Here is a 16716-nt window from a genome sequence, read left to right as displayed (position 1 = left end):
TGAGCCTCACACTGTTGAACGACATCATGTAGGCCTGAAGACTTCTGCCACACGGCTGTCTGAAAACCCTATGTCATCAAGTGCCACAGGAAATATGAATCGGCCCTCACTATCATAGGATCATTTTTCATGAGAGTCTACACACATATAGGAAAGTCTCTTAGTTCTGAGGATGGTTAAAGCTTGAACATTCAGCCCAACAGTCCTACTAATGGGCTGACACTTCGTGAAACTGACGACACACCTCGTACGCGCATTTTCCTCTTAACAAGCAATGAATCGTTGTGTACGGAACCGAGCATCTCGAAAAGGAGCGGTGGGGTTGCTTTTCCCGTCTGGAGCAGGCTAATGACCTTGATGCAACGTCATGGACGATGATAATGAAAGCTCATCAATCGGCAGATAGTCAAGCTCAGCTAACGCATCCTACACCTTCCTCCGCGACGAAGCCACAGTGTGATACTGTATTTGATTAAGACATCATCAGTGACGCCAGATCCATTCTTAGCTCGCTGTGCAATCGGATATCTCGGCACAAAAATGGACAGGAGACACCTTCATGTGATAAAGTATGTGCAAAAAACTGTTCTGTCCTCGGGAGCCCAGTCCCCATGAGCTAACCGCATGAGTCTCATCGACGCGTGAGAAAGGAACCAGTTAGAACAGCACTATAAACGCGCACAGCAAGCTAGTGGCACTTGAAGAAACTTCGAGGGTGTATCACACACATCGTTCTCAAGACAACAAGCAGAGCTTCAAAACACCCTCGACGCAGGACAGTTTGCATTCAGTTGCATCCCTCCAGTCCCCTGCAGCCCCAGTTCTGCATGGCAGTTGTTCTCGCTTGTAGGCCGCACCACAATTCTATGAGACAGAAACAGCTGAAGGAAAGCGGCACGGAGCGACATGTCTTTCCAAGACATGCACAGCGGCTGGATCAGTAAGAAAGGGTTTTCATACCGAGAGACTAAACGCCTCGCCACAGCAGAAACAGTACTCACGAGCAGGTTGATTGCTTGCTCTGGTCCGAGAGCCTGAGGACGCTGAAAACACAGGAACAGTGCAGTGATAGTTCACGCACGAGCGCGGTGCAACAACTTGGGGGGAGTTGCCGAGTATGCAACAGAATGCGATCTCCAGACACGAATCGCCACACGTCGTCCGCAGTAGCAACATATCTCTTTTCATCACTGGCAGCGAGCATTCGGGTGTTTCTGACCCTCAACGTAGCATGACGTCACGTGCATTAGTCACTTGCTGCAGGGATACAAGCAGGACAAGGTGCGCAGCACCAAATTGAATGCTGAGGCCCGTTGTTGGTACTTGTTCAGTGAGTGGTAGAAGAACCAACATTCAGCCGAACGGATACCTAAACACGTGATTCGCATCAATTTTTCACGCAGTGGCCGCTGCGATTGAACTCGCCAGCATCACGCGGAAACACTCAAGGCCGCCGAGGAAGCCAGGCTTGTCACCCGAAAGCTCTAACGATCCTACTCGAGCCCAATATTGCGATGTAGCCCGAAGGCTGAAACCAGCTTTCACGACAAGCTCCTGCCGGAACAGGTAGAAGTCACTGAGGTACGCAGCCCACAGGCTTGCGAATCGTCTTAGGTGCATGCATCAATTTCACTTCACTGCCTATTCAAACTCGACTGATTTAAATATATTGTTGGAGCACTGTCTCGTTCGGATGGGTCTTTTTCAAACGCCAACATTTTTAGATCAGCAGACGAAAATCGGAATACAAACACAGATCCATTGTCCGCCAGCGCAAAAGATTGACGGATGTTTTTTCGGTCTCTGATCGTGTCTACGAATTTCAAGATGGCATCCTCCCTTTAAGGTTGCGTGGCCTGAGTCAGCCGCGCACGAGGGCAAAATGTTCACTTGCATCCGATCCGTCCATGTCACTGCTGCCCCTACTCGGCACCCTCATCCTGACGTCAAGAACTCAGTGCAAGGTTCGCTTCAAGGTGGCAAAACAGTGGGCTTCCGGGAGTTCTTGTAGTCTAGCTCGAACAAAGCGGCGTATGCAGCAGAGAACTCCTTCATATCCGACTCCTCCTACATCGACGGTATCATCACACTGTGTCCTCGGAATCAGCCAATCACGGTTCTGACGTACCACTAACAGGCGAACTTTCTCTCTCTTTACAATTTATCTTCCAGAAAAGTGATCCAATCATGCCTCCCTCTGACTCTGCACAACAGACTCTCACTTTTGCAAACCACTTTGGCTTACCTGTGGTCTGGTGAAAGCAGATCCATCAAGATAAGAAAAACACACATGAGCTGCGAGCCCGCATGAGCGTTAACGGTGCGTATCGTCTGCCAAATATCCAGTCCCTGTGTTTTCAGTCGTGCATCATGCATGGCGACCCGGGTGCGCACTGCTCCCGACAGACGTCAATATCTAGCATCAAACTACAGAAATGATGTCCCTAATAGCGCAGTGGTTAGGGTAATGGCAACCGTATTACTCGCACTGCGTCCATGTGTATGTGTACAGGTAGAGTTGCAGACTAGCGTGGTGGTGCCGTTGGCAACTTACACCTCAACTGAGTGAACAAGCAAAGGGAAGCCAAACGAATGAAAAAGGTTTGGTAGCAGACGAGAATCCAGAGCACTGGAGATTCTGAAGGCTGAAGTGCATTGCAGAAAGGCTTTCATTATGACATGTCTCCGAGTGAATGCTGAAGGGATTTCCGAGCGTTCACGAGAAGCACAACTGGTGTCATACTTGGAGCTGGCGTAGTTGCTTTACGCGACTTTCTTCCCGACTTGAGAAAGATCGCACCGAGGAGGACAGAAAGCACAAGGCTTGCAAGGCTGCAGCATCACACCCACACGAGAAGAAAGCCAAAGAAACAATGAGGTCATCTACATAACGTGGCACGCAGATCTGTCCCCCCTGCAAGGTATTCCGTTAGTAGTCACAAAGACTGCCCCATGCTACGAAATAGTGAAAGGAATTGCAACTCAAGCAGCGGTTCACCGATTCAGGGATATACATGGCACCGAAGAAGTTCGACAACGGGTGACGGTCTCGACGGTTCAGCAGTCCGTGCCTTATCGTTAGGGCACTCGGGCCTTCCGGAGGACTCTTTGGATAACGGGAAGACACATGGGCAAGCAGAGAACTTGTTTTGGACACGGTGGTAATTTTTTATGCGTTTCACATGACAATGGCAGCAACTTTCTCCCCGGCTTCGCCAGAATGTTTATTATGCTGAGGACTGCGGCGCGCGCCGAATATCTCTGACCTCTCTGTGCATTCTACTCACGGTGTCTGCAACCTGCCACAGAAAGAGTCTCGATGTCACACCGTGAAGCCGCGGAAACTGAGAATGGCCCCGTGAAACATGCACCCACGGATTCATCAGCAATGAATTTCCACAAAGTGTTTTGCTCTGGTAAGCAACCGGACTGTTTGTTCGATATTCGTGTCTTCGGCAACAGCAGTTTGAGCAGGGGTTTCACGGCACTGACTTCCCATTCATATGAAAGAAACCACGATGCGTCAACTGCAGTATTTCATCCTAGAGCCAGGGCCGCGGGAAGCGAAAGGAAATGGGGCGAGACAATTCTCGACGTAAAAATGGGCCTTTTCGTTTACCAGGTAATAGTAAAGGTATGAGGTCTGTTTCTCTTTCTCATGAAAGAGCTTTTTTGGTCGAGTGCGTTGGCTTCAATACAGTGTGGACGGATATGTACGGGAACAGTGGCTGTCGGCCTTCTACGTAGTCTACATGTTGAAGAAATTTGTCGTTGTGCCGCAAGCAGACTCCACGCTCGCTTTAACGGAACCCCGTCAGCCAAGACAATTTGTGCTGTTTATCAGAAAGACGTCGTGGATATTTCGTTTAACAGGTAACGAACGGTGAACAAAGCCAGAGGGCACCTCCACGAGTCAGACTAATTGTATTTCAATGAATGCTAGGTAATGCTCGCGTGTTTTATCACTCGAGACGTTTGCCTTATTAGAGCCATGTTCACGCGCCCGCCAAGCACAGGTAGTGTTGGCACCGATACGTTTCAAAACTGCGTTTCGACTCACATTCCAGAAGCCACTAGTGGACGAGCCCGTCCGGAGTGTCGGGTCCTTGAAACACGCGCGGCGACGCTCGGATTTCTGCTCCGTTCTTGGAATGGTTCGACGGCATGCGACTCAATCAGCTTGCCGACACTCGTGTAGTTTTCTTCCGCGGCACCGCCTAATACTTCTGGAGCACCGCCGCTTCCGTCAACCGTCGTGCGGTCTTCTGCTTCTAAGACACCTCTGCTCCCTTCAGCTGGTTTGCCCTCTTCGACTTCTGTAACACCGCCGCTCCATTCAGCTGTGGTGCTCTCTTCGGTTTCAGTCCCACTGTACGTATCACTCAAATCGGTATCCGTCTCACGACCGCTGATGGAGTCAGCCAGGGCTGTGCAAACCCGACATGTGGAACGGTCTAAAGAAACTAGTGGTGCAAGAACCATCATACAAAGCACAACGGAGAAAAGCAGTACAGGCGAGTCATGATGGAACAGCAGACCACGTCTCGCCTTCAGTTGAGAGGGGAGATACCACCCAGTAGAGAATCCTGAACGTTTTTTCTCAATCGTGCTCTCCATTCTCTTTTCACTGCTGGTCCCCTCTGGAGATGCGTCGGCCCTATCGGGTGTAGGTGTCGTCGTTTGCGGTGAACCTCTGCGGCGCGACACCGGAGAACAATCACAAGCTCCTGCTTTGTTGCGAAAACGGTTTCGAATTGGAAACACTATCCGTAGAGATACAAGGGAAAGACGCTCGCTCACCAGGAAAGAGTTCAGCGCTTTTCAATTCATGAACCACTTCTCTGCGGGCAACGTCGCCCACGAGCGCTTGAGTCAAACTGAGTGACTTCGTCTGTCCTGCTCATCCATGTTTACAGAAAGCCGGAACTGTTTTGGAGGTGAGTAATGCAAATATGTTTAATTTCCAGATGAACAGCACCCTCTAGCATGCATGAAGCTCCGTCCTGTCAGCATAATGCGTGCGAAGTGTGCGCTGTCCTCGAAGCAGCGACGGGTGATGCAGCAACACGCAGCGTCGAGTGGCTGCTGGCCCCGGCAGGTGACAGCGAGGCCCCATGGGTCCCGCGTCCGTGTGATCACACGTTCGCATAGAAGGCATGTACTGTGCTCCGGCCAACGACTAGAAGAGGCAAATTAGATCTCCTCCAGCCTTAAAACAGTTGAAGGACAAAGAGAGCAGCGACCTGAAAAGTTCTGAAGTCTGGTGCAAAAGCAAAATGTCCGTTTCAACATCAGAAAAAGAGACAGATCCTTTGTCTACCGCATGCCAGTGTAGTCACCCCGTTTCACGAAGTAGTGTAGGCATGTGTCTTGCTAATGATGTCAAATGTACTCAGATAGTGTTTTACAGCAGGCCGAAACCCTTGCATTTGCTCTTGTGCTGTGTGGATACCACTTGATTACCCACTTAAATGGTTACCGCTTAATGCAGAAAGCTACGCGAAACGCGGAAGCAAGACTTCACTGCGCTGAACCAGCACACTAATGCTGCACCCATCAAACATGATAATTGAGATGGATCCATCGTTCGACCTTAAGTGCATTTGTACCTATTAGTGATATTCAGGACCAATTCTTCTTTGTACGATTCGACAGATGCTACAACTACCGTGACCGCGTGCTGGGGGTCCGTAGATGGCGGCACCAAATCGATTATATTTGACTTGAGATGCACCAAGTTCGAACGCTTGCACATAAACTTACATTTAATACGGTTAAATATCCTAATTGAGCAAGTGCGGCTGACAGTAATTCAGTGTTCGTCCGCGGACGGCAAGGGGGCTTCCACTACTGATGGTAACAACGTTCAGGGACTTTCTGGCTCACAGCGCGATTGACTGACTGCTGAGCAGTCCTGTCCACAACGTCTGACCAAGATGAAAAGAAAGAATCTCTTTGAAATCGAAGCATGTCCATGGAACGGACGTCATCCGCACAGTTGTCCGTGACGCCAGCCTTCCTATGTCCAACGCTGCACGAACGTTTGTAAGCTTGATGTCTCGAATCACATCATTCATTGCGGGCAAACGTATCGAGACACCGAAGGGTTCCGTTTTCGGAAATGGTAACAACCGCGTGCTTTTTTCAAAGGTAGTCGCTCGGTACCATTAGTAGAGTGAGAAAATAACAATTCAGGGTATGCAAGAAAAATACTGTGACGCATTTGTAGCCATTTTGCCGGTTCAGATCATTGCCGTTGACGCTTGACCCAAACGCGGTAGCGTGCTTGGAAGGGTTCGCATCGGAAAACCGGACATTTGTTGGAACGTGAGAAACGCGGACCCTTTACACCCTCAACAAGCAAAATTATCTGGCAGTTTCAACATCTTGTTTGTTTGAGATGATGATGACAATTAACGGATGGCTCCTCCTGCATATTTAACACTGTTCTACAGTGAAGGCAAATCCACAATACCAGTGGAAGGCAGGGACTATCGACACGAATTAGCCAACCCTAAACTCTGAGAGGTACCCCTACACCCTCAAAAGCCCTGAATCGTAACCCCCCCACTTTATAATGTGTAATGGGGAAGTCTAGTTCCAGTTGTTGTCTGGTTGCCCCTAGTTCCTAAAATCCGTAAACCTACAGCGCTGAAATGTTAACAGTAGAGTACACGAAGCCACTGAGGCCGAGGCTTGGAAGTCTCATGCTGAAATGCTTTTAAATTCACCATGTGCCCCCTGCTTCTACATCCAACGTCTTCTGTGAGGCACGGCATGAGTGGGAGTGAATACATGAAAGATAATACTGAGGTTAATTGCTCCACCGCAATCGCTCAAGAAAAACTCTAACAAGCAGAGTAGGATGATAGCCTACTGCAGCTACGATCGTTGATCCATCTGATAGCGAGATTTCACAGATACTACGTGAAGTACCGACCAAAAAACACCGGTTTGCACGCGTCCGACCTTTGTACCTATCATAACACCGTCGGTTCACTTTACACACGGGCGGTCACTTCCACAGAGCAAACTTGCACCAATGCAGTGTTGTTGATGCAATCGCCTGGACAGCTTTCGTGGAGCGCTACCGGTGCTGCTAATCATAATCCTTCTTTCCTTTGTGCACGTTTTTGGAATGGGTTGACAGGTCGTTTTCCATATTCCAGTAACATCTTTGCGTCAATTTTTAACGAAAAAAATGGCAAATGAGAAAAAACACTTTGCTTCGCAGTTTGTTGGAGCATTTGGCAGTTAGAAAAATAGCAACGGATAATGAAGTGCATACGCCAAATTCGGGACAAACCTTTCTCACACTTCAGAAACATCCCTGTCCACCGTTATATGTTTGTGTCGTGTGGTTCTTTCTCTTAACAGCTAGCTGCAAAACATAGGTCAGCACGTCACTAACGACCCCGTGTAGGACCTCGTGGCCATGCGAAGACTATTCCTTCTTCCACGAACGAACAAAACAAACACCGCTTCATCTACATTTGCATTCCCCATATAGCCACACAAACAAGATGCGATATTAATGTTTTTTCGCACACGCACGCAAGCCACGTGTGGGTCTCTTATTCCTCTTCACTTTTCGTTGTACTATCTGACGGCGAATATGCACACGCTGACGCTGCAGGAGAAAATCCGTGGCAATACGCGGACGATGAAGACAGCAACAACTACGCTCGCCGGAATGGTGTGACACCTATGACAGCTTTGTCAGCCACGTGACCCTTTTAATCCGAACGAATTTTTCTCTCCCTCCATGTTCGTTTCCGCGATCCACCTCCTCTTTCGTCGTTCCTCCGAGTTCCTGTATCTGCAGGTGGGACGTTGGCGACGCAGACAAGCAATACGTTATCGATATGCATAGAGAGGAGGCACCATTCGAAGGTGAGACGCGGAAATTCTCGCTGTAGACGGTCAAACAGCTATTGGTTTCTACACTTTCTCTTTTTTACGTGGAGAACGGCGGGGAACCAACAGTCTCGTTCATCCAGATGAACCAAACTGCTAAAACACATCCACCCGGAACTTGCAAGAATATCCTGTTAACATGCTCTCCACTCCTTCACCTTCTACCCCTTCGTCCTTCCCCCCCCCCCTCTGTTTCGTCGTCACGTTCTTCCAACATCGTCGGTCCACTAATTACTTTCTTCCTCCACCGTCGATTTAGATGCCTGAAAACACATCGATCGCGGCAACGAAAGACGCTTACTTATAAAACAAGATTATTTTCTCTGTGACGCCATTTGCCGCATCCACAGCTGGTCTCGTGTTTGTGTCCCCCGTATCCCGCGATGCCCGCCAACAGATCCTCTCCAACGAATCCATCCCTCTTCCTCTGCGTCTGGCCAGCATGTTGCGTGGAGGGCCCTGTAGTTCCGACAGAATGGTAAAGAAAGACAAAACCCAACAGCACCCACTAGCCAGATCGGACCGTGCCATCATTTGTTGATCCTAATCTGGATGTACTGTAATAAGTGCGAACTCCACAGACCGTCCTCCCCCCGTCAGACCTTCACAATGCTCATCAACAGGGCTCTGGAAATAGATCATGTCCGCTTCACCTGCAGCCCCATTCTTATCTACTCACCCAGCTCTCTTTATACTCGACCCAAGCTGGTGTGGTCTAGGATAGCTAGCATATTCCAGAAACAACTGAGACGACTAGTGAAAGAGGTCAGAGAGGCAACAGGTACGACTGCTTACCCAACGTAGACGAGCAATTAACTCAATGCATAATCCGTCCCGATTCCAAAGTCATCGCCGCACTCAGTCATACACCGCTGTTGACGCTCTCAGGCTAGGACACACACAACCATACGGCTCCTTAGACACATCTCGTGCAATACAGAATGACATGGTCGCATGCCTCAAGTGAAGAGAGAAAACAAGAATTAAGGCACAGTTCCACTGAGGGATATTCACGACATGCACATCTGTCCTGGCAGCAACTAAAAACACGAAAAGAAGCAATCATGACCCAGTTGCAGAAAAGGCCAGGAAGCGCACAAACTGTAATGCTGTAAAAAAAGCTCATTTGTTGCATCATTGACAGGAGGCGAGACGATGCTCCTTCAGTGTGAAAATGAACATGTAGAGTACGCCCTTTCTATTTCTTGCATTCGATCAATCGTCTAGCGGTCACTCCGGTACCTACCCTTGTCTCCAGCACTGATACCGTGTAAGGGTCACCATTTTATCATGACCCTTTTGCACCTCTTACGTTGTCCACCTGAATAAACGCCCTGACAATTTGGCGACAAACTTCGAAAAATTTTCTTTCTTCTGGCTGTTTACACCCTTCTCTACCGGCGGCTTCTCTATCCCTCAACTCGCTTAAACTTATCATCCTACACAACTCCATGAAGCATAAAGATCCGCCCTGCTCTACAGTTTACCCTGACCACGAAATAACAGTCGAGGCTCACACGCACACACTGCCAATGAACTTGTACAAGAGAAGCGCACTTATTAACCTGTTTCAACCACGCTACCTGCAAAAAAAGATTACCACTACGGTGAGCTCCTCGTAGACTCACCGCCGGAAGTCCAACCTACAAGCGGCTCTTTTGCACTGTACAACTGTTCACCCCTACTTGGCTTTTCTAGACACAACCAACAAACAATGAGCGTCCAGGCTACGACAATACGTGCACGAGCTGTCAAGTAGGTAAAACACAGAGGATGTCAACGATGGAAGCGATCGGGCCCGCATTCGATGAGCCTGTCATGTCGCCACTCTCGCACATAGCACCGCCAACGCCTGCGTATGCCGCCGTGTGCGATGACAATTGCCAAGTGCGCGGCAGTTTGTTATATGTGTGTTGAAAGTGGCTGCACGAACACAGGAGATCGTGTAAGAAGCCGAGCAAAACCCGTGATCAAAGCCTTGTTTTTAGCGGAAATTCGTTGGTGCTCAGCGCTAACTGTTGCGACACACCGCTGACCCCATCTGCTCAGTTCCTACAGACTGGCAGCCAATCTATCTGCTGGTCGTGACTACCTCCTTTCGTATCCTTGCATGGGAGGCTCTCGTTTTCTCAAGATGAAAGAACTGTTGCCGATGCATGTTACGAACAGCTGATTACGAAAGGTGATACCACTTGTCCGTTATTAGCACCGGCACCGGCAACTGAACGAGACAGTCGTGTAGTTCTTCACTCCTGCACACTGCCACAAGGTTGCGTCACCGTTCACTTCCCTGGTGTCGTCTCTGGGTACTGACGGGGTTCGCATCTGTCTGCTTATTAAAGCTCGCCTCACTGCTCAACATGGAACACATCTACCATAGTACATATGGCACCTGGAGACTCGATAGTTTCCGGTACCGGAAGCACAGCCTCCGCAGGGGTCTCGAGTGTGAGGTTTATTTGGATTGAATTGTAAATTTACGAACTGCCAGGTTGGAGCGGCGTTTGCAGAACAAAGTAGATGAGCACAACAGTTAGCGCAGGACAACAAACCACATCAGGAACCACGTAATTTTTATAATGCAAATTCTCGTCGCACCAGATTGTTGCCCTACGCAGAAAGTGAAAAGATGGTTTCTCGCGTCTTGCCGACTGTGATGCAGTGACCTAATGACAGGCCTGTCTTTTCCTTCTACGGACTAGACCCCACACCAGTGAGAGTGAGCGCAAACTCCACAGTTACATCGTAGTACCATAGGGAGGATCGTCACCCAAAAGCACCCTACCCGCCGTACTTCCTCAAGCTGTAAATGTACGCACATGGCCAGTACGAGGAGTTAGGGAACCGACGGCCTATCGCCGCGTGCACGTTCTTTAGAAGCGCGCACACTATCCTACCATTCACGCAGTTTTTACCTATCCACACTCGGGTTTGGAATACCATGTCTTGATTATTCAACCTTCCGATTATAATCGTAACGTCGACACCACCCCACACAGCACGTATCGCGGTTCGGCATTCCACGCCGTCCATATTGCTTTTCTATATACGTTGACCACACGGCCGAGCCGTTCCCCATAACAATGGACACCAGCAACTGTGCTGTCTGTCCTGTGGGTCAGATAAGTCGTCTCGTAAGTCGCCAATGTCTAGGTAGTCCATGAAGCGTGTGGAATCCAGAATCAGCTACCACGAGGGCATGGACTCCTTCGTGCACCACGTTGGCTTCTGCGCCTCCAGAAGCCAGCACCTCCGCTGATGTGCACTCTCTATCGCCGTTTGCTGTCGAAATCGTACGACGGCTGCAGCGTTAAGTTGGCTTTGGCATGCAAGTCACACATTCACCTCTGTCAATGGCGCTGGTCGTCTTCATAGCTGTCCCGATACAGTTGAGATCACACCCAACAAGCAAGGGATGCGACCCTCACCACCACACGCGACTACACCGAGTGTTGGTCGACGTCGTGAGATTCCGGCCTGACGAATAGCTGCGCAAGCGACCTGATTCTGTCCATCATTCTTATATCAGTAGGCTTGGCTCTATCAGGGAGAAGGCTACTGGAATGAACATGAGACGGATCCACTCACGCTGGTCACCACCGTCTTTGATGTCCTACTCGTTGCCTACCGTATTTCAGCGAACGCTACAAAGGGACACAATTGCACAGTCATGCCAAGCCAAAACAAGCGTCTTCGTCACGAGGCGTGATGGACGAGCAGTGGCGTGTGCCTCCATTGCCTTCAAGCACGCATGCCGCTCAATCAAAGGGGATGTGAAGGACACTCTTTCGCTTCATATCAGGCTCCAAGAGCACACCTGTCCATGTATAAATATATACCTACATGTATATACAAGTATACGGAGAACCATATTCACTCCCAGCAGTAAAAGCTCATAGAAGCCCCCTACTGGAGAGCATGATGTATCAGGATCTACCACTATCAAACTCAGAAATAAACACTCGACTCCACCACAACGCAGCGCAGCGACATACAGAAACACGAACAGTTTCTTCCATCTCTCAAGCACACAATCCGTGCCAGGTGAACATAGCTACCTATCTAGAGCCACCCGACGAGCCGGTACTCGACACCTAACCTTCCAGTCACCCGTCACATCTCTCATGCCCTCCGGTCACAAACCACGCCTTTACCTTCTGTGCCTGCACAGCGACACGTGCGCACAACTCTGCGGTCCACAATCTGTCGAATCCGATCTCATCCACTGCACACCCACACCAGGTCACCCAGATCACCAGAGACCCGATCCACATACGCCAACTCCGTGGCTCCGGCGAGGCGACGTCGTCACATGCGCGACAGACGATGGCTACCTCCACGACTATTGCGTCTGCTCCCCCGATTCTAGATGTGCCTCCCAGTATTACCCCCACGGATAGCAAAGTTCATGCGTTGAACAAACTGCAAACCAAGCAGAAACGGAGCCTCTCCTCCGTCGCAGTTGTTCTGCCACAAATGCACACCATGTGACAGCGCATTTCCGATCCCGAGAGAGACACATTCTCGTGTAACACGGTCGCGCGCCCCTAATCACTCTCCCACCAACTAAATGACCGCCACACATCTCGTGGCCAGTTTATTGAACGGGTAGTTGCTTACGTCCAACGTTTATCTCTTCACCTGCCCGCACGACACCCTAGCTACCTGCAACTGACTGTTGTGCTGACAGCGTATACATCTTCTGCGCTGCCTCCTTGCTGCCAGATATGTGTCGCAAAACCTCTGGCAGTCTGTGCCTAGCATGGCGCTCATCAGCAGCGGAAGCGTGGTGCGCCAGGCTGTACTGCTTCCGCAGTTGGTGGAAGTCACACCGGACCTATAGCTACACTGTACTTCTACTGGGTTTGAAATATGCTTCACGGGAACTCTGTGGGTCACCATTTCGTCGGCAATACCACATAGTTAGAGACGCTCTATTCGACCTCTCCGCACATCCGGTAGAGCGGCTCCTCGTTTGTCCCCGACTAAATTTCTCAATGCCTGCTCCAATCAACGGACCACCATCCCCTCGAGCCCCACATATGGTACCTACTGCCTTTCAGTGACAACCCGCAACATGCCACATTGTGGAGGCGATCCACACACAACCACTGCTTACTCGGATCTCGAGTTGTGATTAACCGAAACTGTCCTCTGCATCCAGTGCCATCACGGCATCGCAGCGGTTTACCATGTGAGCCACACCTGGCACTCCGGCATTCCGTACCACTGTCAACGAATTCAGTGCCACAACTGAAAACAACAGCAGAGGTGGACTCATTACGATGTGTGCAAATACACCCCTCAGCCACGGCCCATACAACATAGTGTCGATACAATGACACCTCGGGCGGAGAGACGAAGGTGCATAAATGCAGATGCAGAGTTGGACCTCAGACAGAAGGCATTCAGTCGTGAATACGACCCAACACATCGGTCAACACGGGGACACACGCAGTCTACATCGTCTGCTGTGCAGGGCAAACGAACGTAGCAGTGTACAATATCGATCAGATACTCCTGCAACTTAACGTCAGAAGCCCGTGCTAGATGTCGATCTCCGACAGAATCATTTGTGTCGTGTGTGAAACACATACGATCTGCCACGGAAAACAGATCGTTGTGGATAAGTGTGTGACGATAGTGCCATGTAATGGACCGACGCCCGAGTAGTCAGCCTCCGAACCAAATTCAGCACCGCATTAGCAACGCTCGACCGGGTCGTCAAGCACCGTGTCGTAGCACTCTCTGCTGCTGTCTGCCTGTGATGGCTTTGGATCGACGCACCTCGTCATACTGCACAATTGCAACACCGCAGGAAAAAATACCATACGTATGACCGTTAGGTGGCAGCCGCAGCACATTGTTCCAGCGGCTAGATAGGCACAGAAGGGGTCACCACCCGTCAAATGTTGTTAGCACTTGCAGACACCGCCGCGGGACTGTCTGTGACATCTCCCTCCTCGGCTATCATGAACCACGTGTACGACTCCTCTCTCGAGCTTCGTCCACTCAACGGCGCAAACGCTGTGCCTATTCACTGATAATTCTCACCGCGACTGCGCATTCCTACATTTTTTTGCTGACAACACACGAAGACGGCAAACCACCCGGCATAACGGTGCACATCCATCTGCATCTTCACTCGCATCACGACTGGAGTCAGACCACAGACCGACGCCGCGAATGTACGTGATGAGTCTCATCGATCCAGAATCGCTTGTAGCCAGACAGACCTCCATTTCTTCCACTAGTGGCCGCCTACATGTCCACCGCCGCCAACGCCACACGCACCCCTGCACCGTGAAACATTCTCCATCTCCTCCTACCCGCGACTAGGTGAGACACATGACGGTGGCGGTCGGCCGCGCCATGCGGACCTCATCAACCACCGCTCCGGCAGAGACGCTGCCGCCATGACTGGCTCTCGTGCGACGGTCCAAAACGCGTCCCGTCGATACTCGGAGTATACACACCGCTTCCACGGCATGTGTTTGAAGTTCACAACCACATCGCGTCCCTTTCATTCCCAAACCCCACGTGATGCTGCGACTGTCTCCACCCCTCACACCCGTCGGCACCGTGCTCGATAACGTGGCTGGCACCTACCGCCTTTACACGAATGGCCACAAGACGCTACATGGCCTAGTCGAGGGGCACGAAGCCACTACTACGACTCCAGAGATCGACTGCCGATCAATCGCCAGCACCTCGCGGGCCTTTATAGTCAACAGCGGACCACAACGGTCGGCCTCCTGGAACAGACATCACACTCTCTCACTGCGCCTCAGTCTGCACGTCTGTCTCCGCGTGCAGTTCTGTCGCGCTGAAGGTGGACGATTCGGGCAGAACGCCCAGCTACTCACACGACCATCTCCACTGACACGACCATCTCCACTGACATGCAGCACCAAACGGCACGACAATTCGAGTAGGCATTCAGGCCCTCGGTGGTTCTGAGCCTTTACTCACGACATGCCAACACCGGCCGTCGAGGTCAGATATCCCACCAGCGCGGATTCCTACAGTGGCACGTCGAAAGCAAGCCGTCCACATACTGGAAACCCCAAACACAAAGACGAGATATTCAGACAAGGGTGGCAAGTTGCGGCCGGCCTGCAAGGCACATTGCCATCCGACACAAGATGACTCGCGCCAACAGTACGCTCTGCTCCATACGTGCACCGAGCTAACGCAACTTCGTGCGGCACAAAATACCGGCCACCGAGACACAACACAGAAGCGACAAGCCGCTACACAACGAACCCTCAACGAGAAGGCTCTGTCGGGTGTACATACCGCCACCAACGCGTGCAGTCTGACTTGTATAGCACTGCTTCGTGGCCAGATGTACGACGGTAGTGCCACGTGACGCACCTACGCGCGACTAGCCAGCCTTCGGTGCAAATTGAGCACCGCATTATCTACGCTCGACCGGGTCTTCAAGAACCGTGTCGTGGCATTCTACGCTGCTGTCTGCCTGTGATGGCTTTTGGTCGACGTACCTCGTCATACTGCACAATTGCAACACCGCAGGAAAAAATACCATACGTATGAGCGTTGGGCGGCAGCCGCAGCACATGGTTCCAGCGATCAGATATGCACAGAACGGGTCTCCACCCCTTTGACGTTGTCAGCACCTGCATACACCACCGCAGGTTTGGCTGTGTTCCTCTGCCCTCAATTATAGAGAAAACGTTGAAGATGCCCGCTTGATCACGACCCTCATCGACTGACTCTAGCAGCCACACCGTAGGGATTTCTGAAGTCCATGCAACGCCGTTCGTACTCTTGCTTGCTGTGAATCCAACATAGGCGCAGTATCGCCAGCATATCTGTTGTCAGCACCACAATACTTCACGCAGTCAGCGCACAGCAACGCGAGCCAGGCCACAGACCGACGACGCGAATGTACGTGATGAGTCTCATCGATCCAGAATCGCTTGTTGCCAGACAGACCTCCATTTCTTCCACTAGTGGCCGCCTACATGTCCACCGCCGCCAACGCCACACGCACCCCTGCACCGTGAAACATTCTCCATCTCCTCCTACCCGCGACTAGGTGAGACACATGACGGTGGCGGTCGGCCGCGCCATGCGGACCTCATCAACCACCGCTCCGGCAGAGACGCTGCCGCCATGACTGGCTCTCGTGCGACGGTCCAAAACGCGTCCCGTCGATACTCGGAGTATACACACCGCTTCCACGGCATGTGTTTGAAGTTCACAACCACATCGCGTCCCTTTCATTCCCAAACCCCACGTGATGCTGCGACTGTCTCCACCCCTCACACCCGTCGGCACCGTGCTCGATAACGTGGCTGGCACCTACCGCCTTTACACGAATGGCCACAAGACGCTACATGGCCTAGTCGAGGGGCACGAAGCCACTACTACGACTCCAGAGATCGACTGCCGATCAATCGCCAGCACCTCGCGGGCCTTTATAGTCAACAGCGGACCACAACGGTCGGCCTCCTGGAACAGACATCACACTCTCTCACTGCGCCTCAGTCTGCACGTCTGTCTCCGCGTGCAGTTCTGTCGCGCTGAAGGTGGACGATTCGGGCAGAACGCCCAGCTACTCACACGACCATCTCCACTGACACGACCATCTCCACTGACATGCAGCACCAAACGGCACGACAATTCGAGTAGGCATTCAGGCCCTCGGTGGTTCTGAGCCTTTACTCACGACATGCCAACACCGGCCGTCGAGGTCAGATATCCCACCAGCGCGGATTCCTACAGTGGCACGTCGAAAGCAAGCCGTCCACATACTGGAAACCCCAAACACAA

General features: G+C 51.2%; 1 protein-coding gene across 1 annotated transcript; it reads right to left on the bottom strand.

Annotated features, from left to right (window-relative positions):
* Window positions 1–2672: 2672 nt before the first annotated feature.
* Window positions 2673–4958, bottom strand: TGME49_200130 (Toxoplasma gondii family C protein; the record flags this gene model as incomplete). The annotated part of the gene is made up of 2 exons (XM_002372006.1): window positions 4061–4958; window positions 2673–2832 (listed from the first exon to the last, which is right to left on the bottom strand). Exons 1-2 carry the CDS (start codon window positions 4615–4617, stop codon window positions 2673–2675), a joined length of 717 nt encoding a protein of 238 aa, XP_002372047.1. The 5' UTR covers window positions 4618–4958.
* Window positions 4959–16716: the final 11758 nt, after the last annotated feature.

The sequence above is a fragment of the Toxoplasma gondii genome, chromosome XII (genome assembly GCF_000006565.2).
Source record: "Toxoplasma gondii ME49 chromosome XII, whole genome shotgun sequence".
Classification (NCBI taxonomy): domain Eukaryota; phylum Apicomplexa; class Conoidasida; order Eucoccidiorida; family Sarcocystidae; genus Toxoplasma; species Toxoplasma gondii.
Note: the sequence above shows the minus strand (reverse complement) of the source record. Positions and strands in the feature narration are given on the sequence as shown.